Source organism: Macaca nemestrina, chromosome Y (genome assembly GCF_043159975.1).
Source record: "Macaca nemestrina isolate mMacNem1 chromosome Y, mMacNem.hap1, whole genome shotgun sequence".
Taxonomy (NCBI): domain Eukaryota; kingdom Metazoa; phylum Chordata; class Mammalia; order Primates; family Cercopithecidae; genus Macaca; species Macaca nemestrina.
In genome coordinates this window covers 181438-208328 of record NC_092146.1, presented here as the reverse complement: position 1 = coordinate 208328, position 26891 = coordinate 181438, and the positions used below count along the sequence as shown (strand labels likewise).

General features: G+C 52.6%; 1 protein-coding gene across 8 annotated transcripts in view; it reads right to left on the bottom strand.

Moving 5' to 3' along the window:
- Positions 1–26891, bottom strand: part of LOC105478250 (phosphatidylinositol specific phospholipase C X domain containing 1) — a 43456-nt gene that overhangs the window by 16245 nt on the left and 320 nt on the right. For 2 of the 8 annotated variants that reach the window (XM_071089392.1, XM_071089393.1), the window contains exons 1-6: positions 17280–17348; positions 9814–9961; positions 6706–6842; positions 5752–5880; positions 5051–5206; positions 3690–3873 (exon numbers count right to left, since the gene is read on the bottom strand). In XM_071089392.1, coding sequence (XP_070945493.1) covers positions 3690–3873; positions 5051–5206; positions 5752–5880; positions 6706–6842; positions 9814–9961; positions 17280–17348 — 823 coding nt within the window. Of the gene's footprint in view, positions 1–3689; positions 3874–5050; positions 5207–5751; positions 5881–6705; positions 6843–9813; positions 9962–12720; positions 12984–17279; positions 17400–18222; positions 18247–21509; positions 21743–23358; positions 24785–26891 lie in introns of those variants that run through there. The other 6 variants (XM_071089395.1, XM_071089397.1, XM_071089399.1 and 3 more) reach the window with 6 other exon arrangements.

Below are 26891 nucleotides of genomic sequence, written 5' to 3'. Positions count from 1 at the left end.
GTCCACGTCCTAATCCCACGTGGGAGACGGAATAATGGCCCCAAAGATGTCCATGTCCTAACCCCACGTGGGAGACGGAATAATGGCCCCAAAGATGTCCACGTCCTAATCCCACGTGGGAGACGGAATAATGGACCCAAAGATGTCCACGTCCTAATCCCACGTGGGAGACGGAATAATGGACCCAAAGATGTCCACGTCCTACTCCCACGTGTCCACGTCCTAATCCCACGTGGGAGACAGAATAATGGCCCCAAAGGTATCCACGTCCTAATCCCACGTGGGAGACGGAATAATGGCCCCAAAGATGTCCACGTCCTAATCCCACGTGGGAGACGGAATAATGGCCCCAAAGATGTCCACGTCCTAATCCCACGTGGGAGACGGAATAATGGCCCCAAAGATGTCCACGTCCTAATCCCACGTGGGAGACGGAATAATGGCCCCAAAGATGTCCACGTCCTAATCCCACGTGGGAGACGGAATAATGGGCCCAAAGATGTCCACGTCCTAATCCCACGTGGGAGACGGAATAATGGCCCCAAAGGTGTCCACGTCCTAACCCCACGTGGGAGACGGAATAATGGCCCCAAAGGTGTCCACGTCCTAATCCCACGTGGGAGACGGAATAATGCACCCAAAGGTGTCCACGTCCTAATCCCACGTGGGAGACGGAATAATGGCCCCAAAGGTGTCCACGTCCTAACCCCACGTGGGAGACGGAATAATGGCCCCAAAGGTGTCCACGTCCTAATCCCACGTGGGAGATGGAATAATGGACCCAAAGATGTCCACGTCCTAATCCCACGTGGGAGACGGAATAATGGACCCAAAGATGTCCACGTCCTACTCCCACGTGTCCACGTCCTAATCCCACGTGGGAGACAGAATAATGGCCCCAAAGGTATCCACGTCCTAATTCCACGTGGGAGACAGAATAATGGCCCCAAAGATGTCCACGTCCTAATCCCACGTGGGAGACAGAATAATGGCCCCAAAGGTATCCACATCCTAACCCCACGTGGGAGACAGAATAATGGCCCCAAAGATGTCCACGTTCTTATCCCATGTGATACACAAAGAATGCTGTTGTCTGAGGCACTAAGTCTGTGCCGTCTGTTATGAGGCTTACGGAGAGGGCTGACATTGACCAGTGATTCTCTAAGTGGAGCCTCTGCAATAATTACAAATGCACATGTTCGGTCTCCACGGAGATCTGCTGAGCCACAATCTCTGGGGGCAGAGGGATGCGGTCTGCAAGCTGTGTTTGCAGAAGCTGCCCCAGACGTCCGTTCCAGTGCCCCGGTGTTGACCAGCTGGACTGACTCCTCAGCCAGAGACAGCAGAGTCAACAGACGTTTGGCCATAAACATGGCCAAGTTCTCTGAGTGGTTTTTAACGGTTATTTCTACGCTGGGCACGGTGGCTCACGCCTGTCACCCCAGCGCTTTGGGAGGTTGAGGCCAGGGGATCATCATGTAAGGTCAGGAGTTCAAGACCAGCCTGACCAACCGGCTGAAACCCTTTCTCCAGTAAAAACACACCAAAAAATTAGCCAGGCGTGGTGGTGTGCCCCTGTAATCCCAGCTCGGGAGACTGAGGCAGGAGAATCACTTGAACCTGGGAGGCGGAGGTTAAAATGAGCCGAGATCGCGCCACTGCACTCCAGCCTGGGTGACAGAGCAAGACTCTGTCTCAAAAAAAAAAAAAAAGGCCAGGTGTGGTGGCTCACACCTGTAATCCCAACACTCTGGGAGGCTGAGGCAGGCGGATCACCTGAGGTAGGGAGTTTGAGATCAGCCTGACCAACATGGAGAAACCCCGTCTCTACTCAAAATTTAAAAATAAAAAAATTAGCTGGGCGTGGTGGGAGGCTGAAGCAGGAGAACCGCTTGAACCCGGGAGGCGGAGGTTGCAGTGAGCCGAGATCGCGTCACTCCACTCCAGCCTGGGCGACAAGAGCAAGACTCCGTTTAAAAAAAAGAGACACTCGGCCGGGCGCGGTGGCTCACGCCTGTAATCCCAGCACTTTGGGAGGCCGAGGCGGGCGGATCACAAGGTCAGGAGATCGAGACCACGGTGAAACCCCGTCTCTACTAAAAATACAAAAAAATTAGCCGGGCGCGGTTGTGGGCGCCTGTAGTCCCAGCTACTCGGGAGGCTGAGGCAGGAGAATGGTGTGAACCCGGGAGGCGGAGCTTGCAGTGAGCCGAGATCGCGCCACTGCACTCCAGCCTGGGCGACAGAGCGAGACTCCGTCTCAAAAAAAAAAAAAAAAAAAAAAAAAAAAAAAAAAAAAAAAGAGACATTCCTGAAGTCTAATCTGGTTCACCTGTGAGGGCGAGAGACCAAGTTGACAAAAGCTGCTTCTTTGCCCGGCCGGTGAGCTGGGTTTTACGTTGACCCCGTGGGATGCAGCAGGACCGAGACGGCCGCACCTGCCACCATCCCCTCAGGGAGGACCTTCCTTCCTCCAACCCTCGGGCTCCTGCCAGTGCTGCCTGCACCTCACAGCCCCTCGGTGGCTCTCTTACAAAAATTGTGAAATTCACATACTAGAAAGTTACCTTTTTTTTTTCCAAGACAGAGTCTTGCTCTATCACCCGGGCTGGAGCGCAGGGGCGCGATCTCGGCTCACTGCAAGCTCCGCCTCCCGGGTTCCTGCCATTCTCCTGCCTCAGCCTCCCGAGTAGTTGGGACTACAGGCACCGCCACCACGCCCGGCTAATTTTTCGTAGAGACGGGGTTTCACCATGTTAGCCAGGATGGTCTCGATCTCCTGACCTCGTGATCCACCCACCTTGGCCTCCCAAAGTGCTGGGATCACAGGTGTGGGCCACCACGCCCAGCTGACACGAGGAGTTTGAGACCAGCCTGGGCAACACAGTGAGGCCCCTTCTCTATAAAAGAATTAACTAAAAAAATAAAGAGTGCGTTCACATTGTGCAACTCCGACCTCTCCCTAGTTTCAGAACATTCTCATCACCCCAAAAGGGAGACCCTGTTTCCGTGAAGCAGTCCGTCCTCATTTCCCCTCCCCAGCCCCCGGCAACCACTCATCCTCTTTCTGTCTCTGCATTGGCCTGTTCTGGGCATTTCGTGTAAAAGGATTCACACACTATGTGGCCTTTTGTGTCTGGCTTCTCTCACTGAGCGTGATGTCCTCAAGGTTCATGCCCATCAGAGCCTCGTTCCTTTTCATGGCTGCATAATATTCCACAGTGTGGATGGACCACACCTTATTGATCCCTCCTCCCACCAATGTATGTGGACTGCTTTCTCCCTGGGTGCTTTTTTTTTTTTTTGAGACGGAGTCTCGCTCTGTGGCCCAGGCTGGAGTAGAGTGGTGCGATCTCGGCTCACTGCAACCTCCGCCTCCCGGGTTCCTGCCATTCTCCCGCCTCAGCCTCCGAGTAGCTGGGACTACAGGTGCCGCCACCATGCCCGGCTCATTTTTTGTATTTTTAGTAGAGACGCGGTTTCACCGTGTTCGCCAGGATGGTCTCGATCTCCTGACCTTGTGATCCGCCCGTCTCTGCCTCCCAAAGTGCCGGGATTACAGGTGCAGGCTTAACCACGCCCAGTTCCTGGATTCCTTTTAAATTGTTTTCAGTCCACGTGGACCCGGCCTCCGGCAGGGCGTCCAGGAGGCTGTGTGGAATCCACTCCCAGCAGGCGCGCCCTGGTACCTGGGCGGCCGCAGCTCTTCATGGTCTCCAGGTAGCGGATGAGGGCCTCGGTCTTCGCCGTGTTTCCCCACCAGTAGGGGATTCCTGGCCACAGCTCGCAGTGCCGGCCCAGGGAGCTCTCGTCCTCGTAGGAGACGATGACCTGCTGTCCTCGGGACCACAGCTGCCGCAGCGTCGGCAACTCCTGCAAGGGACCAGAGTTAAGGGTGCAGGGGAGAGAGGAGAGCCGGGGATACGGGGGGCACCCGCGAGAGAGGAAGGCCGAGAAGTGTGGACGCCGGAGAGGGAGGACGGCCCGACATGTGAGTATAAACCGAAAATGAAATTCTGGCCGGGCGCGGTGGCTCAGGCCTGTCATCCCAGCACTTTGGGAGGCCGAGGCGGGTGGATCAGCTGAAGTCAGGAGTTTGAGACCAGCCTGGCTGATGTGGTGGAACTCCGTCTCTACTAAAGATACAAAAACTAGCCAGGCGTGGTGGTGTACGCCTGTCATCCCAGCGACTCAGGAGGCTGAGGGAGGAGAATCGTTCAAACCCGGGAGGCGGAGGCTGCAGTGAGCTGAGATCGCGCCACTGCACTCCAGCCTGAGAGACAGAGCGAGACTCAGTATCAAAAAAAATTTTTCTTTTATTTTACAAATGTTTTAAAAGGAACATTTGTAGCCAGGAACAGATGTGCACACGGGGGGCCCCGCGTACAGAACGGGGCAGGCACGTGTCTCTGCCATTCTGAGGCTGCTGCCTGGGCTCCTGTGTGCCGGCAGCCCTGGGGAAACCACACGGACGCTGACCGGGGGTGGGGGCTCCATGGAGCCAGGAAGATGCTGCGTCTATGTGTGTGTGTGTGCGTATATATATACTTTTTTTTTTTTTGAGACAGTCTCCCTCTGTCGCCCAGGCTGGAGTGCAATGGTGCAATCTCAGCTCACTGCAACCTCCACCTCCCGGGTTCAAGCCATTCTCCCACCTCAGCCTCCCGAGTAGCTGGGACGACAGGCACCTGCCACCTCGCCCAGCTAGTTTTTTGTATTTTTTAGTAGAGACGGGGTTTCACCATGTTAGCCAGGATGGTCTCGATCTCCTGATCTCATGATCCGCCCGTCTCGGCCTCCCAAAGTGCTGGGATTACAGGTATGAGCCACCGCGCCCGGCTGGCACTGCACACATTTCCAAACCCGTCACGGGAAGCAGTTCTCACCAGGGTCCCTTCCGCACTGCGGGAGAGCCGGGAGCCCCGTTCAGCAGCTTCGCCTGCTACAGGAATCATCGCAGCACCCACACCCAGGGCGTGGCAGACGGAGTCTGAGGGTCACGATCCCCCTGCCCCGGGACAGACGTGGGGACGTCCTTCCCCCTCCTCACCCCACGAGGACACAGCATGTCCCCGAAAATATTCTTGATGCAGGCGACCAGGTACTCGTGCAGGTCCTCGCTCAGCCCCTCGAAGTTCCTGCAGGCCAGGATGACCACCTCACGCGGGTGCCGCTCCAGCCACTCCGAGATTTCCGTGAGTGTGTCCTGGGGAGGGCGGGGGGCCGGACTGAGTCCTGCATGACTCTAACACGGGGAAGGCCGGGCACGGTGGCTGAAGGGCACCTGTCATCCTGGCACTTTGGGAGGTGGAGGCAGAGGCGGGCGGATCACCTGAGGTCAGGAGTTCGAGACCAGCCTGGCCAACACAGTGAAACCCCATCTCGACTAAAAATAGAAAAATTAGCGGGGCACAGTGGCACACGCCTGTAATCCCAGCTACTCGGGAGGCCGAGGCAGGAGAATTGCTTGAACCCGGGAGGCGGAGGTTGCAGTGAGCCAAGATCGTGCCACTGCACTCCAGCCTTGGTGACAGAGCAAGACTCCATCTCAAAAAAAAAAAAAAAGCAACAAAGAAATCCCCGTCACGGACTCCCAGGGGTCAGCGTCTCCTGTCTGGGTCTGCAGGTGACGTCCCCATCCCATTAAAGGCCGAGCATCTCCTGTCCAGATCTGCATGTGGCTGTTTCGTCCCCACGGGAGCTTGGCCACCTTCGGCTCTCCCCGTTGCATCCCCCTCAGCCCGGCCGCACCTCCACCAGGGCCGTCGTGTACACCATGTGGACGAAGTGCAGGTTCTTCTCCGAGCCCTCCAGCATGTGAGCGATCCGCAGGTCCAGGTACCGCACCCCGGCGTCCAGCTGCTCCGTGACGTCCAGCGCCTGTGGACAGAGGCTGCCGTCAGGTCGGCCTGGCTGAGCGCCGCGTCTGGGGGCTCAGGAACGGGCTGTGGGATTGTCCACCCACACGTCCTGCTGTCCAGGGGGACGTGGACGTTGAAACAACAGCTGTTTGTTGGTGCTGGGAGCTCTGCAGCCACGGGGACCTGCATTGGGAAAACCTGATCTCCGGGGACCTGGCCTCTTTCAGCAGAGCCTGCGAGACTCTGTCCTGGGGAAGGGCACCTGCCCCCGCCCTGACACGGGTCTCACCCACGTCCCTGCAGGTCCCCAGTCACCCTCTTTCCAGCTGTCACCAGAAGGGGCTGCAGTTGGGGCAGAAAGAAGGAGACAGGCCGGGCACACGGTGGCTCAAGCCTGTCATCCCAGCACTTTGGGAGGCCAAGGCGGGTGGATCACGAGGTCAGGAGATGGACACCATCCTGGCCAATATGGTGAAACCCCGTCTCTACTAAAAACACAAAAAATTAGCCGGGCGCGGTGGCGGCGCCTGTAGTCCCAGATACTCGGGAGGCTGAGGCAGGAGAATCGCTTGAACCCGGGAGGCGGAGCTTGCAGTGAGCCGAGATTGTGCCACCGCACTCCAGCCTGGGCGACAGAGCGAGACTCCGTCTCAAGAAAACTAAAATAAAATAAGCAAATAAAAACAGTGTTCCCCTCTCCTCTGCCTTTGGGAAGGGGGCTCTGGGTGGGCAGCAGGTTTTGGTTTTCATCCTGTCTCCCTGGCTGGGATAGGGGCTGCGTTTTGCTGCAAAGCCACAGTCACCATCTGCCTCCTGAGCCCACAGGGCACCACTCAGACCCTACCTGGGTGACGGACCATTTTAGCACCACGGGGCGCGTGATGCAGGGGAAGGCCTTGTTCAGCAGCTGCAGCAGCCGGGACTCCTCGTGCGAAATGGGGGACTTCTTGTTCAGGCAGTAGGTCATGGTGTCGTGGCTCCCTGAGAGCAAAGCGCACGCGGACATGTCACCATCGGGCCCGTCCCTGCCACTTGCTGTGAGGTGCTCGGCCGCCCGCCCACAGCACGGGCACAGGCATGGCGGGAGGGGTGGACGCCGTCCCCCAAAACTCATGTCCCCTGGAACCTGGGAACGGGATCTGTGTGGAAACCGGGTCTCTGCAGATATTGTGAGGTTGAAATGAGATCATCCTGGAGTAGGGCAGGCCCCAAATCCAGTGACAAGTGTCCATGTAAGAGACAGAGGAGGAGACACAGACACAGAGGAGGAGGCCACGTGGAGACGGAGGCAGAGACTGGAGTGATACGGCCACAAGCCCAGGGATGCCTGGAGCCCCCAAGAGCTAGGAGAGGCAGGAAGGATCCTCCCCTAGAGCCTCCAGAAGGAACTGAACACAATTTAAATGACTTGAGTGGTGATCACCAAAAGAGCTGTTCAAGTCCTAACCCCCCCAAGAACCTGTTTGGAAATAGGGTCTTTACACATGCAATCGAGTGAAGGCTCTCAAAATGAAATCATCTTGGCTTTGTGGTGGGCCCTAAATGCAATGACAGGTGTCCTTAGGAGACACAGACCCAGAGGAGGCCACGTGGAGACGGAGGCAGAGACTGGAGTGATGTGGCCACAAGCCCAGGGATGCCTGGAGCCCCTAGGAGCTGAGAGAGGGAGGAAGGACCCTCCCCTCGAGCCTCAGGAGGAAGTGTGGTCCTGCCCATATCTTGTTTCAGATTTCTATACCTAGAACTGGGAGAAAGTAAATTTCTGTTGTTTGCCGTCTCCTAACGTGTGGTCACTTGTCATGGGAGCCGCAACAAACACAGATCTTTGTGGAGTCTGACTGATGGCTGACGTTTGCATTTGCTGCCTATGACACGTAGTTGTTGTTAAGATACGTATATTTAAATGTATACAAATACATTTATGAATATAACATTTAAATATCAACATAAATATTGTGTATATACAGATATGTATATATCTGTATATATAAAACTGAAAATGTATATGTATATATGTATATACATATATACATGTATATATACACATGCACATATATACATACACATATATACACACACACATATACGCATATGCACATACATATATATACACATATACACGTATACATGTATATATACACATGCACATACAACATACATATATATACACATATACACATTCACATATATACACATATGCACATACACATATATATACGCATATACACATATACGCATATATATACACATACATATACATATACACATATATACATACACGTACATATACACATATACACATAGCTGTATATACATATACAAAGATATACATGTATATGTACTCATATGCACACATGTACACATATACACATAGCCTCATGTGTACACACGTCTGTATATGTGCATGTGCATATATGTGTGCATAAGTACAAATGTGTATACATTGTGCATGTGTATGTGCCTTATCTACATGTGTCCATGTGTAGGTATATGTGTACATGCACATATACCTGTGCGTGTGCATAGGGGCAAGCGTCTATACATACGTGTATGCATATGTGTCTATGTGCATGTATGTACATGTTTGTGGACGCATATGCATGTATGTGTATGGATACCTGTGTGTGCATATGTGCAACATTACATATGGATATACACGTGTGTGCATGTGTAGGTGCATCTGTGCATGTGTGTGTTCATGAATATGCATAAGTATTGTGACACATCTGCATGCATATGTGTGAGCCTACATCCATGTAGACATGTGTGCATGAGTATGTGTGAGCCTCTGTCCATGTATACATGTGTGTGTACATGTGTGTACTTATGTGCATGTATACATGTGCCTGCATGGGCCTCAATGTGTATGTGTGCTTCCATGTGCATATGTGTGGGTACGTGCATGTGTGCATACATGTGTGCATGTATGTGTTTATATGTGTATGCATGTGTGTGCATTTATGTGTGTATGTGTGTGCATGCATCTGTGTTTCCATGTGCATGTGTGGGTATCTGCATGTGTGTGTGCATGTATGTGCATGAATGTGTGTAAGTGTGCGTGCCTGAGTGCATGTGTATGTATTTGTGTGTGCATGCATGTGCATGAATGTGAGTGTACGTGCCTGAGTGCATATGTATTTGTGTGTGCATGCATGTGTATGTTTCCGTGTGTGTGTACATGTGTGCATGCGTGTGTGTGCATGCACGTGTGCCTATGTGTCTGTGTGCATCTGTGTATGTGATATGGTTTGGCAGTGTCCACACCCAAATCTCATCTTGAACTGTAGCTCCCACAATTCCCAGGTGTCATGGGAGGGACCTGGTGGGACGTCACTGAATCTTGGGGTGGGTCTTTCCCGTGCTGTTCCGATGACAGGAAGTCTCTTGAGATCTGATGGTTTCAGAAAGGGGAGCTCCCCGGCATACGCTCTCGTCTGCCACCAGGTAACCCGTGACTTTGCTCCTCATCCACCTTCTGCCGTGACTGTGAGGCCTCCCCAGCCAGGTAGAATGGTGAGTCCATTAAACCTCTTTCTTTTATAAATTGCCCAGTCTCAGACATGTCTTTCTTTGCAGGGTGAGAACAGACCAACACAGTATGCACGTGTGTGTGTGTCTGTGTGTATGTGTGCATATGTGTGTGCGTATGTGTGAATGTGTGTATGTGTGCATATGTGTGTGCGTATGTGTGAATGTGTGTATGTGTGCATATGTGTGTATGTGTGCATATGTGCACGTGTGCATGTGTGCATAGATGTCTGTGCATACGTGTGTACATGTGTGCATGCCTCTGTGTGTCCATGTCTGCGCATGTCCGTGCCTATGTACATATGTGTATGCACGTCAGTGTGATTTGCAGGATTTCCCCACACCCAGGATTGCTCCTACAGCCAACATCTCCACTGGGGAACGCAGAGGTAACAGCCCCCGCCCCACCCCACCCCACCCTCACCTGGGATGGAGAGGTGGTGGAGAGGCACATCCCAGAGCTGGGGACACAGTGCCGACATCCAGTCCTCGTTCGCATTTCTGCAGCGCAGGTTGGAGAAGCTGCTGGAAGTGCTCACCTGCCCGCCCATCGGAGGTGAACCCTGGGCAACCTGAGGAAGAAGAAGAGGAGAGAGAGATTTTTTATGGTTAAAGTTGTGCTGCTTACACAGGGGTCATGGCTTCCCCTGGGAGGGGCTGGGGTGGTGGAGAGTGTGGGGTGGAGATCAGACTTCCTGAGAAAGGGGATAGAGGGCCCGGGAGCGGTGGCTCACGCCTGTCATCCCAGCACTTTGGGAGGCCGAGGCGGGTGGATCGCGAGCTCTGGAGTTCAAGACCGGCCTGGCCAACATGGTGAAACCCCCTCTCTACTAAAGATACAAAAATTAGCCAGGCGTACTGGCGGGGACCTGTAGTCCCAGCTACTCGGGAGGCTGAGGAACCTCGTGATCCACCTGCCTCGGCCTCCCAAAGTGCTGGGATGACAGGCGTGAGCCACCGTGCCCGGCCTTCTCCCTTCCTTCTTTGTTGCCTAATAAATTCTCCGTTCCTTAAAACCACTCCACGTGTGTCCACGCCATGTCATCTAAACTGGCGCGAGACCAAGGACCCGGGTGTCCCTCCAGTCACCGGAGCCGTAGCAGTTTGGTGCATTGGCCGGGAATTCATTCACGAGAGCGGTGAGGATGGGACGAATGTCACCCTCAGATCTGTCCTTTAATCTCAGGGTTGTCGTCCAGCTATCCTACCGCAAAGCTTTCCTTCTTCCCTTCCTTCTCTATCCGCGGTCTCTCTGTCGAATGCACGGGAATTTTTACAGCCTAGGGAAGGAATCCTGTTGGGCCACACCAGGAAATGCTGTCGACCAGGGATACAGCTCAGGCTTCCAGGAATACGGTTCTCTCCTTTCCCCCTAAGTAAAGTTACTTGGTACTAATTCTCTAGCAGGTGCATGGCTTTTTTTTCTTTGAGACGTTGTTTCACTCTTTTTGCCCAGGCTGGAGTGCAGTGGCGCGATCTCAGCTCACCGCAACCTCCGCCTCCCGGGTTCAAGCGATTCTTCTGCCTCAGACTCTCGAGTAGCTGGGATGACAGGCACCTGCCACCACGCCCGGCTAATTTTTGTATTTTTAGTAGAGACGGGGTTTCTCCATGTTCGTCAGGCTGGTCTCGAACTCCCGACCTCAGGTGATCCACCCACCTCAGCCTCCCAAAGTGCTGGGATGACAGGCGTGAGCCACCGCGCCCGGCCAGTGCACGGTATTTCTAAGGCAACAGTGTCCCCTAGTGGGAACAGAAATCCTCTTCGTGGCCGGGCAGCACTTTGGGAGGCCGAGGCGGGTGGATCACGAGGTCACAAGTTCGAGACCAGCCTCACCGACATGGTGAAACCCCCGTCTCTAGTAAAAATACAAAAATTAGCCAGGCGTGGTTGCACACGCCTGTAATCCCAGCTATTCAGGAGGCTGAGGCAGGAGAATCGCTTAAACCCAGGACGTGGAGGTGGCAGTGAGCCGAGATCATGCCACTGCACTCCAGCCTACTGACAGAGCAAGACTCCGTCTCAAAAAAATTAATAACAATAATAATAATAGGCACCAGGAGGAGGCACAAAAGAAAAAGAGAAACCTCAGGAGAAGGACAAAGCCTCTAGCAACAGCTTGGCAGGCTTGCAAACTCCAAGATCTCCCCAGGTGCATCCTGTAGTTGCTAAAAGTGTGGCAGGCCAGGACATTTTAAAAAAAGGAATGGCTGGGCGCGGTGGCTCAAGCCTGTAATCCCAGCACTTTGGGAGGCCAAGACGGGCGGATCATGAGGTCAAGAGATCAAGACCATCCTGGCTAACACGGTGAAACCCCGTCTCTACTAAAAGCTACAAAAAAACTAGCCGGGCAAGGTGGCGGCGCCTGTAGTCCCAGCTACTCAGGAGGCTGAGGCAGCAGAATGGTGGGAACCCGGGAGGCGGAGCTTGCAGTGAGCTGAGATTGCGCCACTGCACTCCAGCCTGGGCGACAGAGCGAGGCTCCATCTCAAAAAAAAAAAAAAAAAAAAGGAATGGCCGGGCAGCAAGACAGAGTCACCTCGCTCCTGCCCAGCCTGTGGTGAAAAGCAGTGGGGACAGAACTGCTCCCAGAGTGGGAGGTCAGTGGGTGCAAACCCCCTGCTCCAGTGGCTCCAAATGCCATCACAGCACACGGCCCCGGGCGATTCCGGAAATGGAAGGAAAACAGACCTCCTTCTAAACACTAGAGCCGGCCTCCCTCCTTTGTCCTCTCTCCTCCCTCTTCCAGGCCTCCCCACTTCCTATAAGGGGCATCTCAGGAAAAACTCTAATCCAATCATTTTCTCAATCTGAGTGGTAGTTAGGAGGGCCTATTTACATACGTTTCCAAGCCACTGTCATGCCAGCTCTACTGTCATGAAAAGCCTCCAAGTTAAGCCTAGGAAATAACTGTTTCCACTGCACACAATGTGCCAGGACGACTGCCCTCTAGGGACAGCTCTTAGCCAGCAAACAGCCAGTAAAGCAAGATAAGCAAAGTCACTCTCCGGAGACTCAAGAGCTCAATTAGCTGACAGCTCTTATAAAAGCACTTAAATTACGCCAGGGAAACATAGCTAACGTGGATGCTGATTCCTTGGACGCTTTCCTGATTATCCATGCTCATGCTGCCATTCAGAAGGAAAAGCATCTTCTTACCACGAATGGATCTCCTATAAAATATCACCAGGAAGGTAGGGCGCGGTGGCTCACGCCTGTCATCCCAGCACTTTGGGAGGCCGAGGCGGGAGGATCACCTGAGGTCGGGAGTTCAAGACCAGCCTGACCAATGGGATGAAACCCCATGTCTAGTAAAAATACAAAAGTTACCTGGGCGTGGTGGCGGGCGCCTGTCATCCCAGCTACTCAGCAGGCTGAGGCAGGAGAATTGCTTGAACCCAGGAGATGGAGGTGGCAGTGAGCTGAGATTGCACCACTGCACTGCAGCCTGGGCAAGAAGAGTGAAACTCTGTCTCAAAAATATAGACAGACAGACAGATAGAGATAGAGAGATAGCTATAGATATAGAGAGATAGATATAGATATAGAGAGAGATGATAGAGAGATATATATAGACACATAGATATATATAGATAGAGATGATAGAGAAGATAGATAGATGATGGAGATAGGTAGATAACAGATAGATAGATAGATGGATAGATGGATAGATAGATAGATAGATGATGGAGATAGGTAGATAACAGATAGATAGATGGATAGATAGATAGATAGATGGATGGATAGATAGATAGATGATGGAGATAGGTAGATAACAGATAGATAGATGATGGAGATAGGTAGATAACAGATAGATAGATAGATAGATAGATAGATGGATAGATAGACAGACAGACACATAGATAGACAGACAGATAGATAACCTCACCAGGAAATTAGCAGATCATTATTCTCAGTTTTTCTTCCAGGAGAGACAGCAGGGATGTATTGTAACATCAAAAGGGAACAGACAAAGTAGCCCAAAGGAAAGAGATTAGCTGATCAGGCGGCCAAATCAAAGGCAAGGAAGCCTCAAGACAGTAACACACTTCCAGCCCTTCTAATCCAGGAGGACTCCATAAAAGAAACTAAACCTCAGTATTCCACTACAGAAATAGAGAAAGCCCCTTCTCAAGGGTACGCTTGTCAGCTGTTGGGCTCCAGTCAGGATGGCAAACTCTATTTGCCAGGCTGCAGCCAATGAAGGTTTTGTTTTTTGTTTTTGTTTGTTGAGATGGAGTCTCACTCTGTCACCCAGGCTGGAGTGCAGTGGTGCGATCTCGGCTCACTGCAACCTCCACCCCCTGGGTTTAAGCGATTCTCCTACCTCAGCCTCCCGAGTAGTTGGGAGTACATGCGCCCGCCACCATGCCTGGCTAATCTTTTGGTTTTTTTGTTTTTTTGTTTGTTTTTTAGTAGAGATGAGGTCTCATCATGTTAGCCAGGATGGTCTCCATCTGCTGACCTCGTGATCCGCCCGCCTCGGCCTCCCAAAGTGCTGGGATGACAGGCGAGAGCCACCGTGCCCGGCCAGAGTTTCGTAAAATCCTTCACCAAAGCTTTTCACTTGGGAGAGGATAAAACGTATCAAATGTGCTCAGAGATTTGTTTTCAGACAGAAAAACCTCTCAACTGGGTAAGCATGTAACCTCTCTAGCTCACTTCCAACAAAAATTAACCCAAGTACCAGAACGGCAGCCCCAGGAAATAAAAGCACCTTTATCTCACCCAGGAAATCTGGTGTTAGTGAAAACTGTCATCTCTCTCCTTCACTAAGCCAAGCTGGGAAGAGCCCTAACCCTGTTCTTCTCGAACCCGCTCAGCAGTGAAAGATACTGGAATGAACGCCTGGATACATCACGCTCAAGTCTAAGTCTGACTCGCTGAGGGCACAAGCCCTGACAGCTCAGAGGAATGTCCTGAAAAATAGGGGATCTTAGGCCGGACGCGGTGGCTCACGCCTGTCATCCCAGCACTTTGGGAGGCCGAGGCGGGTGGATCACGAGGTCAGGAGTTCAAGACCAGCCTGGATAAGATGGTGAAACCCCATCTCTACTAAAAATACAAAAATTAGCCAGGCATGGTGGCGGGCGCCTGTAATCCCAGCTACTCAGGAGGCTGAGGCAGGAGAATCACTTGAACGCGGGACGCGGAGGTTGCAGTGAGCCAAGATCGTACCACTGCATTCCAGCCTGGGTGACAGAGCGAGACTCCGTCTCAAAAATAATAATAATAATAATAATAATGGAAAAAGAAAAATATGAGATCTGAAGCTAAACCTCATTAAAAAAAAATAGCTGGGCATGGTGGGCGTGGTGGCTCATGCCTGTGATCCCAGCACTTTGGGAGGCCAAGGTGGGTGGATCACGAGAGTTCATGAGTTCAAGACCAGCTGGCCAGCACGGTGAAACCCCGTCTCTACTAAAATCACAAAAATTAGCCGGGCGTGGTGGCGGGCGCCTGTCATCCCAGCTACTCGGGAGGCTGAGGCAGGAGAATCGCTTGAACCCGGAGGCAGAGGTTGCGGTGAGCCGAGATTGTGCCTTTGCACTCCAGCCTGGGCGATAGAGCGAGACCCCATCTCAAAAAAAATCTGAGGTTCCTTCCCAGGACTCTGATGGTACCGGAAGGGAACATGGAAAGCGCATACAGGACCCTAAACGGAATCCTCACTATGGATGGGCTCACGGAGGACATTAAACGCATCAGCCATATTATGAGAAGCGACAAGATCTTCTTGAGGGGAAAGAATCAGGCAGATCCGTGGCAGGGCTGCTGAGGCCCGTGGATGGGACAGCTCTTTTCTTTATACAATCCCATTTCCTGTTACCATTCTCTACAATAAACTCAATCACATGCCGGCAAAAAAAAAAAAAAAAAAAAAAACCCAACAACAAAAAAACAAATCAAGAACAGACCGGGCACCGTGGCTCACACCTGTAATCCCAGCACTTTGGGAGGCCAAGGTGGGCGGATCTCCTGAGGTCAGGAGTTCAAGACCAGCCTGGTCAACACGGCGAAACCCCAACTCTACTAAAAATACAAAAATTAGCCAGGCGTGAGGGCAGACGCCTATAATCCCAGCTGCTCAGGAGACTGACACAGGAGAATCACTTGAGCTCGGGAGGCAAAGGTTGCGGTGAGCCGAGACGGCACCACTGCACTCCAGCCTCGGTGACAGAGTGAGGCTGTCTCAAGAAATAAATAAATAGGTCATGCTGGGTGACCCACGCCTATAATCCCAGCACTTTGGGAGGCTGAGTTGCGTGGAACATTTGAGGTCAGGAGTTCAAGACTAGCTTGGCCAACATGCTGAAACCCCGTCTCTACTAAAAATACAAAAAAAATTAGCTGGGCAGTAGTGACATAGCCTGTAGTCCCAGCTACTCGGGAGGCTGAGGCAGTAGAATCACTTGAGCCTCTGGGAGGTGGAGGTTACAGTGAGCGGAGATTGCACCACTGCACTCCAGCCTGGGCAACTGAGTGAGACCCTGTCAAGAAAGAAAGAAGGAAAGGAAGGAAGGGAAGGAAGGGAAGGAAGGGAAGGAAGGCAAGGAAGGGAAGGAAGGGAGGGAAGGGAGGGAGGGAAGGAAGGAAGGAAGGAAGGAAGGAAGGAAGGAAGGAAGGAAGGAAGGAAGGAAGGAAGGAAGGGGAAGGGAAGGAAAGGAAGGGAAGAAAGGGAGGGAAGAAAGATGGGGTCTTGCTATGTTGCCCAGTCTGGTCTGGAACTCCCGGACTCAAGAGATCCTCCCATCTCAGCCTTTCAAAGTGCTGGGATTCTAGGTGTGAGCGCGTCCGTGCCCGGCCTGCTTCATAACTTTAATCCTTAACCGAGTAAATTAACTCCTGGGCCTTCTGTGCACACACACAGAACAGAAAAAACTGCATCTGTAATGCAGGTGAACTTGGAAAACGGAGCTTGAGAATCTTGCACATTAGGTGGGAAAAAAGCCCCATTCTGGGCTGCATATTAAATTACTGTGGGGCCGGCCGGGCGCGGTGGCCCTCTCCTGTAATCCCAGCACTTTGGGAGGCCGAGGTGCGTGGACCACCTGAGGTCAGGAGTTCAAGACCACACTGGCCAACATGGTGAAACCCCGTGTCTACTAAAAATACAAAAATCAACCAGGCGTGCTGGCATGCACCTGTTATCCCAGCTACTTGGGAGGCTGAGGCAGGAGAATCACTTGAACCCGGGAGGCGGAGGTTGCAGTGGGCGGAGATATCACCACTGTGGTAAGAGTTATTAAGACATTATTTTAGACAGATGGAGAGGAAAAGGGGGCTGGGGGCGATGGCTGACGCCTGTACTCCCAGCACTTTTGGAGAACGGGGCCGGTGGATCACCTGAGGTTGGGAGTTCAAGACCAGCCTGACCAACATGATGAAACCCCGTCTCTACTAAAAATACAAAAAATTAGCCAGGCGTGGTGCCACATGCCTGTGACCCCAGCTAATTGGGAGGCTGAAGCAGGAGAATCGCTTGAACTCGGGAGGCGGAGGTTGCAGTGCACAGAGATGGGGTCACTGCCCTCCGGCCTGGGCAACAAGAGTGAAACTCCCCCATCTCCAAAAAAAATTTAAAAAGGAGGGAAAGAGAGGAAAAGGGGTCCTTGGAAAGTGTTTTTGCAGCTCCAAAAAACGTTTCTTGTCTAGCGTGAAAGCCCCGGCTCTCAGACCCCGCTGGGCAACCCTTAATATGCAAATGCGAGCCGTTAAAGCTGGGCGCTGTCAACAGGCCGATTCGATTCCCACCGTTGCCGTCTTGCCGTCGCCCCCACACATTCCTGACATCCCGGCCGCTCCCACACACCGCCATCATGGCTGCCCCCACACATTCCCGCCCTCCCGGCGCCCCCACACGTTTCCGCCATCCCGGCCGCCCCCACCTGTGCCTGACATCCTGGCCGCCCCCACACGTTCTCGCCATCCCGGCCGCCCCCACCTGTGCCTGACATCCCGGCCGCCCCCACACGTTCCGCCATCATGGCCGCCCCCACACGTTCCCGCCCTCCCGGCCGCCCCGACACGTTCCGCTATCATGGCCGCCCCCACACGTTCCCGCCCTCCCGGCCGCCCACACACGTTCCGCTATCATGGCCGCCCCCACACGTTCCCGCCCTCCCGGCCGCCCACACACGTTCCGCCATCATGGCCGCCCCCACACGTTCCCGCCATCCCGGCCGCCCCGACACGTTCCGCTATCATGGCCGCCCCCACACGTTCCCGCCATCCCGGCGGCCCCCCCACATTCCTGACATCCCGGCCGCCCCCCCACATTCCTGACATCCCGGCCGCCCCCACACGTTCCCGCCATCCCGGCCGCCCCCCCACATTCCTGACATCCCGGCCGCCCCCACACGTTCCCGCCATCCCGGCCGCCCCCCCACATTCCTGACATCCCGGCCGCCCCCACACGTTCCGCCATCATGGCCGCCCCCACACACCGCCATCCCGGCCGCCCCCACACGTTCCCGCCATCCCGGCCGCCCCCCCACATTCCTGACATCCCGGCCGCCCCCACACGTTCCGCCATCATGGCCGCCCCCACACGTTCCCGCCCTCCCGGCCGCCCCCACACGTTCCGCCATCATGGCCGCCCCCACACGTTCCCGCCCTCCCGGCCGCCCCCACACGTTCCCGCCCTCCCGGCCGCCCCCACACGTTCCCGCCCTCCCGGCCGCCCCCACACGTTCCCTCCATCCCGGCCGCCCCCACACGTTCCCGCCATCCCGGCCGCCCCCACACGTTCCCACCATCCCGGCCGCCCCCACACGTTCCGCCATCCCGGCCGCCCCCACACGTTCCGCCATCCCGGCCGCCCCCACACACCGCCAGGCGCGTAGAACATCATGGCGCCTGTATTTGCATATGACGGGGCTGGGCTGGGCGGGCCACGTTTTTCGCGGGCTACGTGAATGACAGGCCTGGTCAGACCAATCCGCTGAGCGCTATGCAAATCAGCCACGCCTCCTCCAGGCGCCGCGTTACCCGGGCTGGTCTCCTCCCTCCTCCCTCCGCTTTGGAGGCCCCGGTCCCTCGGCCTCCGTCCGGGGAGATACTTCCTTTTCCTTTCCCCCTTGTCGCCTTTTTTTTTTTTTTTTTTTTGAGACGGAATTTCGCTCTGGTTGCCCAGACTGCAGTGAAATGGCGCGATCTGGGCTCCCCGCCGCCTCCGCGGTGCCGGGATCCCAGGCCTGAGCCACCTGCCCGGCCCTCCCTTCCCTTCTTGCCTATTAAACGCTGCGCTCCTTAAAAACCACTGCACGTGTGTCCGTGTGGCCTTATTTAATTCCACTGGAGAGGAAGAACCTGGTGTTCCTGCACCACCAGAGCCTATCACCACTGCACTGCAGCCTGGGCGACACAGCAAGACTCTGCCCCCCAAAAAGCGGATATATAAATATATAATATAAATATATATTTATTTTATATGTAAAATATAATATAAATATATAAACGTAAAATATATGTATATATGTAAATATATATGTAAATATATAAATATATGTATATATGTATACATATATATTTACATATATAAATATATATGTAAATACATATATACATATATAAATATATATGTAAATATATATATGTAAAATATAATATAAATATATATTTTATATGTAAAATATAATATAAATATATATTTATTACATATAAAATATAATATAAATATATATTTATTACATATAAAATATAAATATATATTTATTACATATAAAATATAATATAAATATATATTTATTACATATAAAATATAATATAAATATATATTTATTACATATAAAATATAAATATATATTTATTACATATAAAATATAATATAAATATATATTTATTACATATAAAATATAATATAAATATATATTTATTATATATAAAATAATATAAATATATATTTATTATATATAAAATAATATAAATATATATTTTATATATAAAATATATATTTAATATATATATAATATAATATAAATATATATTTTATATATAAAATATATATAATATATTATATATTACATATATATTAATATTAATATATATTAATATATAATATTATATATATATATAATGGCTAACATGGTGAAACCGAGTCTCTACTAAAAAATACAAAAAACTAGCCGGGCGAGGTGGCGGGCGCCTGTAGTCCCAGCTACTCGGGAGGCTGAGGCAGGAGAATGGCGTAAACCCGGGAGGCGGAGCTTGCAGTGAGCTGAGATCCGGCCACTGCACTCCAGCCTGGGCGGCAGAGCGAGACTCCGTATCAAAAAAAAAAAATAAATAAATAAAAATAAAATAAAATAAAATAAAATATAATATATATATAAAATATAATATAAATATATATTTATTACATATAAAATATAATATAAATATATATTTATTACATATAAAATATAATATAAGTATATGTACATATAATACATATTATATAAAATATAATATATATTATAATTTATATAATATATAAATCATACAATTTATATATATTATATAATTTAATTATATAAATATATGAATATAATATTATATAAATATATAAATATATTCTTATATAAATATATATTACATAAATATATAATATATAGGCCGGGCGCGGTGGCTCAAGCCTGTAATCCCAGCACTTTGGGAGGCCGAGACGGGCGGATCACAAGGTCAGGAGATCGAGACCACAGTGAAACCCCGTCTCTACTAAAAATACAAAAAATTAGCCGGGCGTGGTGGCTGGCGCCTGTAGTCCTAGCTACTCAGGAGGCTGAGGCAGGAGAATGGCGTGAACCCAGGAGGCGGAGCTTGCAGTGAGCCGAGATCGCGCCACTGCACTCCAGCCTGGGCAACAGCGTGAGACTCCGTCTCAAAAAAAAAAAAAAAAATATATATATATATATATAATATATATTTATTACATATTTATCTAATATATAATTGTATATATTAATATATATAATATTTAATATATTACATAAAATTTTATATATTATGTAAATATGATATATACATATATGATATATTATATAAATATATGATATATAAATATATAAAATATAAATATATAATGCTGAAAATAAGGGAAGAGACTCTTTTCGTAAGGGCATTTTAGAAAGCCTGTAAATTCTTTCTCTGCCTCTGAACTGTATATAACTTTTTGGGTTTTTTCTTTTTTTTTTAAATACAGAGTTTCACTCTTATTACCCAGGCTGGAGTGCAATGGCGCAATCTCGGCTCACTGCAGCCTCCACCTCCCAAGTTCAAGCAATTCTCCTGCCTCAGCCTCCTGAGTAGCTGGGATTACAGGCGCCTATCACCACACCTGTCTAATTTTTCTATTTTTAGTAGAGACAGGGTTTCACCATGTTGGCCAGGCTGGTCTTGAACTCCTGACCTCAGGTGATCCGCCCGCCTCAGCCTCCCAGAGTGCTGGGATTACAGGCGTTAGCCACTGCGCCCAGCTGTATGTACGATTTTTTTTTAAGACAGAATTTCACTCTTGTTACCCTGGCTGGAGTGCAGTGCCGCAATCTCAGCTCACTGCAACCTCCACCTCCCAGGTTCAAGCAATTTTCCTGCCTCAGCCTCCGGAGTAGCTGGGATGACAGGTATGCACCACCACGCCTGGCAATGTATGTAAGATTTTTCAGGGCTAAATCAGCCGGTTGAGAGTTTCACGTCTCTGCAATGTTCCCTGGTGGACCAGGGGCCTCCTCTTAGAAATAAGACCTGGAGGGGCCAGGCGCGGTGGCTCACACCTGTCATCCCAGCACTTTGGGAGGCTGAAGCAGGCGGATCACGAGGTCAGGAGTTCGAGACCAGCCTGGCCAACATGGTGAAACCCCATCTCTACTAATAGTACAAAAAGTAGCCGGCCGTGGTGGCGAACGCCTGTAATCCCAGCTACTCAGGAGGCTGAGGCTTCAGAATCGTTTGCACCCGGGAGGCGGGTGCTGTGGTGAGCCGAGATCACACCCCTGCACTCCAGCCTGGGTGACAGAGTGAGACTCTGCCTCAAAAAAAAGAAAAAAGAAAAGATAAAAGAAACGGGACCCAGAGGAAGGGAAGACGCCCAGGCCTCCTGGGGAAAAGGAGACAAACTTCAGCTGAAGCTGCAGACCCACCTTGGGCCCCAAGCGCAGGGGAACTTCGGAATTCGAATTGTTGATCTTGAGCCCAGAATGAAAGGCCTGGTCTCTCCCTGAGCCGCAAGAAAGGACGAGATCCTCTGGGTCTGCAGCTCCTGGCGGCTGCCCGTGCTGCCTTCTCGTCCACACTCAGGCAGAGATTCCCAGTTGGCTGCAGGTTTTGTTTTTATTTACATCTTCCCAAAATCCCTTCCTCCGAGACCCAGCTAACTTGATAAGCTCAGGCCTTCCCGGCTGCCAGGACTGGGCGGGCGGGAGGGAGGGAGGGAGGGAGGGAGAGAGGGAGGGAGGGTCCCCAGAGCCTGCAGGGCCCAGGAGGAGGAACCCATTCTTTATCAGCTCAGCCTCAGGCTCTTTCTTCAAGAGTAGCAACCACACCTGTGCTGTGGCTCTGGGTCCCCAGGAGGGTGCTGGCCCCTTCTCTGCAGCCGTGCAGTGATCTGCCTGGAGCAGCCCAGGAGGGCTGCTGTGAACCTCCGGATGTCCAGGGTCCCAGGGCCGCAGGGTGGAGGGGAGGTTAAAATGCAGGTCTGGGTGGGGCCCAGCGGCTCAGGCCTGTCATCCCAAACACTTTGGGAGGCTGAGGCAGGTGGATCACCTGAGGTCAGGAGTTCGAGACCAGCCTGGCCAACATGGTGAAACCCCGTCTCTGCTAAAAACACAAAAGTTAACCAGGAGTGTGGCAGGTGCCTGTCATCCCAGTCACTCGGGAGGCTGAGGCAGAAGAATCCCTTGAACCCGGGAGGCGGAGGTTGCAGCGAGCCGAGATGGTGCCACTGCACTCCAGCCTGGGGGATAGAGCCAGACTCCCATCCAAACACAAAAAATCTTCATCTCCACACCCTCTTTTTTTTTTTTTTTTTTTTTTTTGAGACGGAGTCTGGCTCTGTCGCCCAGGCTGGAGTGCAGTGGCCGGATCTCAGCTCACTGCAAGCTCTGCCTCCGGGGTTTACGCCATTCTTCTGCCTCAGCCTCCCAAGTAGCTGGGACTACAGGTGCCCACCACATCGCCCGGCTAGTTTTTTGTATTTTTTTAGTAGAGACGGGGTTTCACCGTGTTAGCCAGGATGGTCTCGATCTCCTGACCTCGTGATCCACCCATCTCGGCCTCCCAAAGTGCTGGGATTACAGGCTTGAGCCACCGCGCCCGGCCCACACCCTCTTATTTTAATGCAGATATTCCTTTCTACGAATAACTCCTCTGTGTGTGTGCGTGTGTGTGTGTGTGTGTGTGGAGCGACAGGGTCTTGCTCTGTTGCCCAGGCTGGAATGCAGTGGCACGATCTCAGCTCACTGCAGCCTCCGCCTCCTGGATTCAAGTGATTCTCCTGCCTCAGCCTCCAGAACCGGTGGGATTACAGGCCCCTGCCACCGTTCCCAGCTAATTTTTCACATTTTTAGTCGCGAATGGGTCTCACCGCGTTGGTCAGGCTGGTCTCGAACTCCCTAGTTCAGCTGATCCGCCCGCCTCGGCCTCCCAAAGTGCTGGGATGACAGGCTTGAGCCACGGCACCCGGCCTAATAAGAGCTCTTTCAACCAATTGCCAGTCAGAAAAATTTTAAAATCTAGTTATGACCTGGAAGTCCGCCTCGCCGCCCGTCGAGCTGTCCTGCCTTCACATATGTAACCCGTCAGGCCTCTGAGCCGAACCTCAGTCATTATCACCCCCGTGACCTGCATGTACACGTCCCGGAGGCCTGCAGGAGCCGAGAAGTCAGGAGCAGTCAAAGCAAAGAACGACACAGAAGTAAAACAGCCAGTGCCTGCCTTCACTGAGTAACTGAAATTACCACGTTTTCCTATTGTGACTCGTCCCTGCCCTACCTTAGCTGATCCATCGACCGTGTGCCGTTCGTCTTCTCGACAATGAGTCTTAGGAGCTGTCCACCGTGCACCTTGTAACCCCTTCCTCTGCTAACAATAAATGACCGTGGGGAAAAGAAAGAGGGATCAGACTGTTACCGTCTCTACAGACATAAGAGACTCCATTTTGTTCTGTCCTCACAGAAATTCTTCTGCCTTGAGATGCTGTTAATCTGTAACCCTATAGCCCCAACCCTGTGCTTGCAGGAATGTGTGCTGTGTTGACTCAGGGTTTAATGGATTTAGGGCTATGCAGGATGTGCTTTGTTAAAGAAGGGCTTGAAGGCAGTCTGCTTGGTAAAAGTCATCACCGTTCTCTAATCTCGAGTACCCAGGGACACAAACACTGCGGAAGGCCGGCCGCAGGGACCTCTGCCCGGGAAAGCCAGGTATTGTCCAAGGTTTCTCCCCATGGGATAGTCTGAGATATGGCCTCGTGGGAAGGGAGAGACTGACACCCATAAAGGGTCTGTGCTGGGGAGGATTAATAAAAGAGGACGGCCTCTTGGCAGTTGAGACACAGGAAGGCCTCGGTCTCCTGCTGGTCCCTGGGCAATGGAATGTCTGGGTGTAAAACCCGACTGTAAGTTCTATTTACTGAGATAGGAGAAAACCACCTTAGGGCTGGAGGTGAGTTGTGTGTGCTTGTGGCAATGCTGCCGTTTCATGTTTGCATTCCAGATGTTTGCATACGAGATGTTTGTATAGATGTTTGTATCCGTGCAAGGCCCAGGCACAGCACCTTTCTTTAAACTTATTGATGACACAGAGATCTTTGTTCACATGTTTTCCTGCTGACCCTCTCCCCACTGTTACCCTATTGTCCCGCCACTTCCCCCTCTCCCCTCTCCGAGATGGTAAAGAGATAATGATCAATAAATACTGAGGCAACTCAGAGACCGGTGCCTGCCTGGAGTCCCTCAGCGCCGGTCCCCTTTCTCTATACTTTGTCTCTGTGTCTTATTTCTTTTCTCAGCACCTGACACACAGAAACCCCCACAGGTGCGGAGGGGCCAGCCGCCCCTTCAGATCCGAACCTTTGGCTGTCGTTTTCCATGACCTCCCCGAGTCCTATCAACCCACCCCTTCCCCATCTCCCCCTTTTTGCTGACTCTCTTTTCGGACTCAGCCCACCGGCACCCAAGTGAATAAACAGCTTTTATGGCTCCCACGAAGCCTGTTTGGTGGTCTGTTCTCACGGACACGCTTGACAGAGCCCAGGTTCCTCTTACACGTTCTGATTCAGGTCTGCCGTCTCCTTAAAAGGCATAAAACCAAGCTGTCCTCGACCACCTGAGGCCCAGGGCGTCAGGACCTCCTCAGGCTGGGTCACAGGCTCGTTCCCAACCTCAACAAAAAACACTTTTTTTGTTTTTTTTTTAGGACGGAGTCTCGCTCTGTCACCAGGCTGGAGGGCAGTGGTGCAATCTCGGCTCGCTGCAACCTCCGCCTCCCGGGTTCATGCCATTCTCCTGCCTCAGCCTCCCGAGTAGCTGGGACGACAGGCACCTGCCACCAGGCCCAGCTAATTTTCTTTTTTCTTTTTTGTTTTGTTTTTTGTTTTTTGAGATGGAGTCTGAGTCTGCAGCCCAGGCTGGAGCGCAGTGGCGGGATCTCAGCTCACAGCAACCTCCGCCTCCCGGGTTGAAGCGACTCTCCTGCCTCAGCCTCCTGAGTAGCTGGGATGACAGGCACCTGCCACCAGGCCCAGCTAATTTTCTTTTCTTTTATCTTTCTTTGTTTTTCTTTTTTTTTTTGAGACGGAGTCTCGCTCTGTCACCTAGGCTGGAGTGCAGTGGCGAGATCTCGGCTCACTACAACGTCCGCCTCCCGGGTTCAAGCGATTCTCCAGTCTCAGCATCTTGAGTAGCTGGGATGACAGGCACCTGCCACCACGCCCGGCTCATTTTTGTATTTTTAGTAGAGACGGGGTTTCACCGTGTTAGCCAGGCTGGTCTAGAACTCCTGACCTCGTGATCCGCCCGCCTCGGCCTCCCAAAGTGCTGGGATGACGGGTGTGAGCCACCGCACCCAGCCAGCAAAACACACTTTCGAAATGTCCTGAGGCCTGTCTCACATACTTTTTGGTTCAGAAGACTCGAGGAAGCTGGTGTCTCCCAAGATAGGCCAGACCCAAAGGTGAACAGTCACATCCTCTGTGTCATGAACGGTTCCACCAACTCCGGCTGCGGTCATCTTCCTCCCCTCCCGGTCATCCTCCTCCCTTCCTGGTCATCCTCCTCCCCTCCCGGTCATCCTCCTCCCCTCCGGTCACAGTCCCTCCCCTCCCGTCAGAGATGCCGTCCTCACACCCCAGGTCCCCGGACCACTGAGGGGCGTCCCCTCCTGTCCCTACGTCCCCCGACCCCTCCCCAGACATCCCAGGTCCCCGGACCACTGAGGAGCGTCCCCTCCTGTCCCCACGTCCCCCCAGCCCCTCCCCAGACATCCCAGGTCCCCGGACCACTGAGGAGCGTCCCCTCCTGTCCCCACGTCCCCCGACCCTTCCCCAGACATCTCAGGTCCCCGGACCACTGAGGAGCGTCCCCTCCTGTCCCCACATCCCCCGACCCCTCCCCACACATGACAAAGTTGAACAGGAAGGAGCCCCGGGTGGCCCCCAGTCCCAGCCACGTCTGCCATCTCATCCGGATGGCACATGGGAGTGGGGTCTGAGGCCGCCCAGCAGAGCACTGATCCTTCCTGGGGGATGTTCTCTCCACCCTGGTCCCCTCCACCCGGGTCCCCTCCACCCGGGTCCTCTCCACCCGGGTCCCCTCCACCCGGGTCCCCTCCACCCGGGTCCCCTCCACCCGGGTCCTCTCCACCCGGGTCCCTCCACCCGGGTCCCCTCCACCCCGGTCCCCTCCACCCGGGTCCCCTCCACCCCGGTCCCCTCCACCCCGGTCCCCTCCACCCGGGTCCCCTCCACCCGGGTCCCCTCCACCCGGGTCCCCTCCACCCCGGTCCCCTCCACCCCGGTCCCCTCCACCCCGGTCCCCTCCACCCCGGTCCTCTCCACCCTGCGGCCTTCGCCGTCGCCGTGGGACTGCACAGATGACGGACGGGCCGAGCCGCCCGGTGACCCGCCAGCCAGGTGAGACACCTACACCTTCTCGCCCGCTGAGTCCTCGGGGAGGCTCACGTCCCAGAGGCGTGAGTGGCCGTGACCCGCACCTGGAACGCACGCACGGGGCGAATAGCTGCTGGGTGAATCCACGGAAGGACCTGCGTGCTCAGATCCCAGCAACGCCCCCAGTCCACCGTCCCCACAGTCCCAGCTGCCCCGACCTGTCCCCATCCAGGCCCCGGCGGCCGAGTGAGGACGTCCGACCGGTCCAGCAAACCGTGGCCCCCAGGCTCATTCCCTGACCGTCCCGGGCCGTGTCCACACTGGCTCTGGCCCAGCAGACAATTCAGGGCCTGCGAGGGTCACAGGCCACGGATCCCAGGCGACCGTCCCCCGGCCCGTGCCCCCGGCTAAGGCTCCCGGG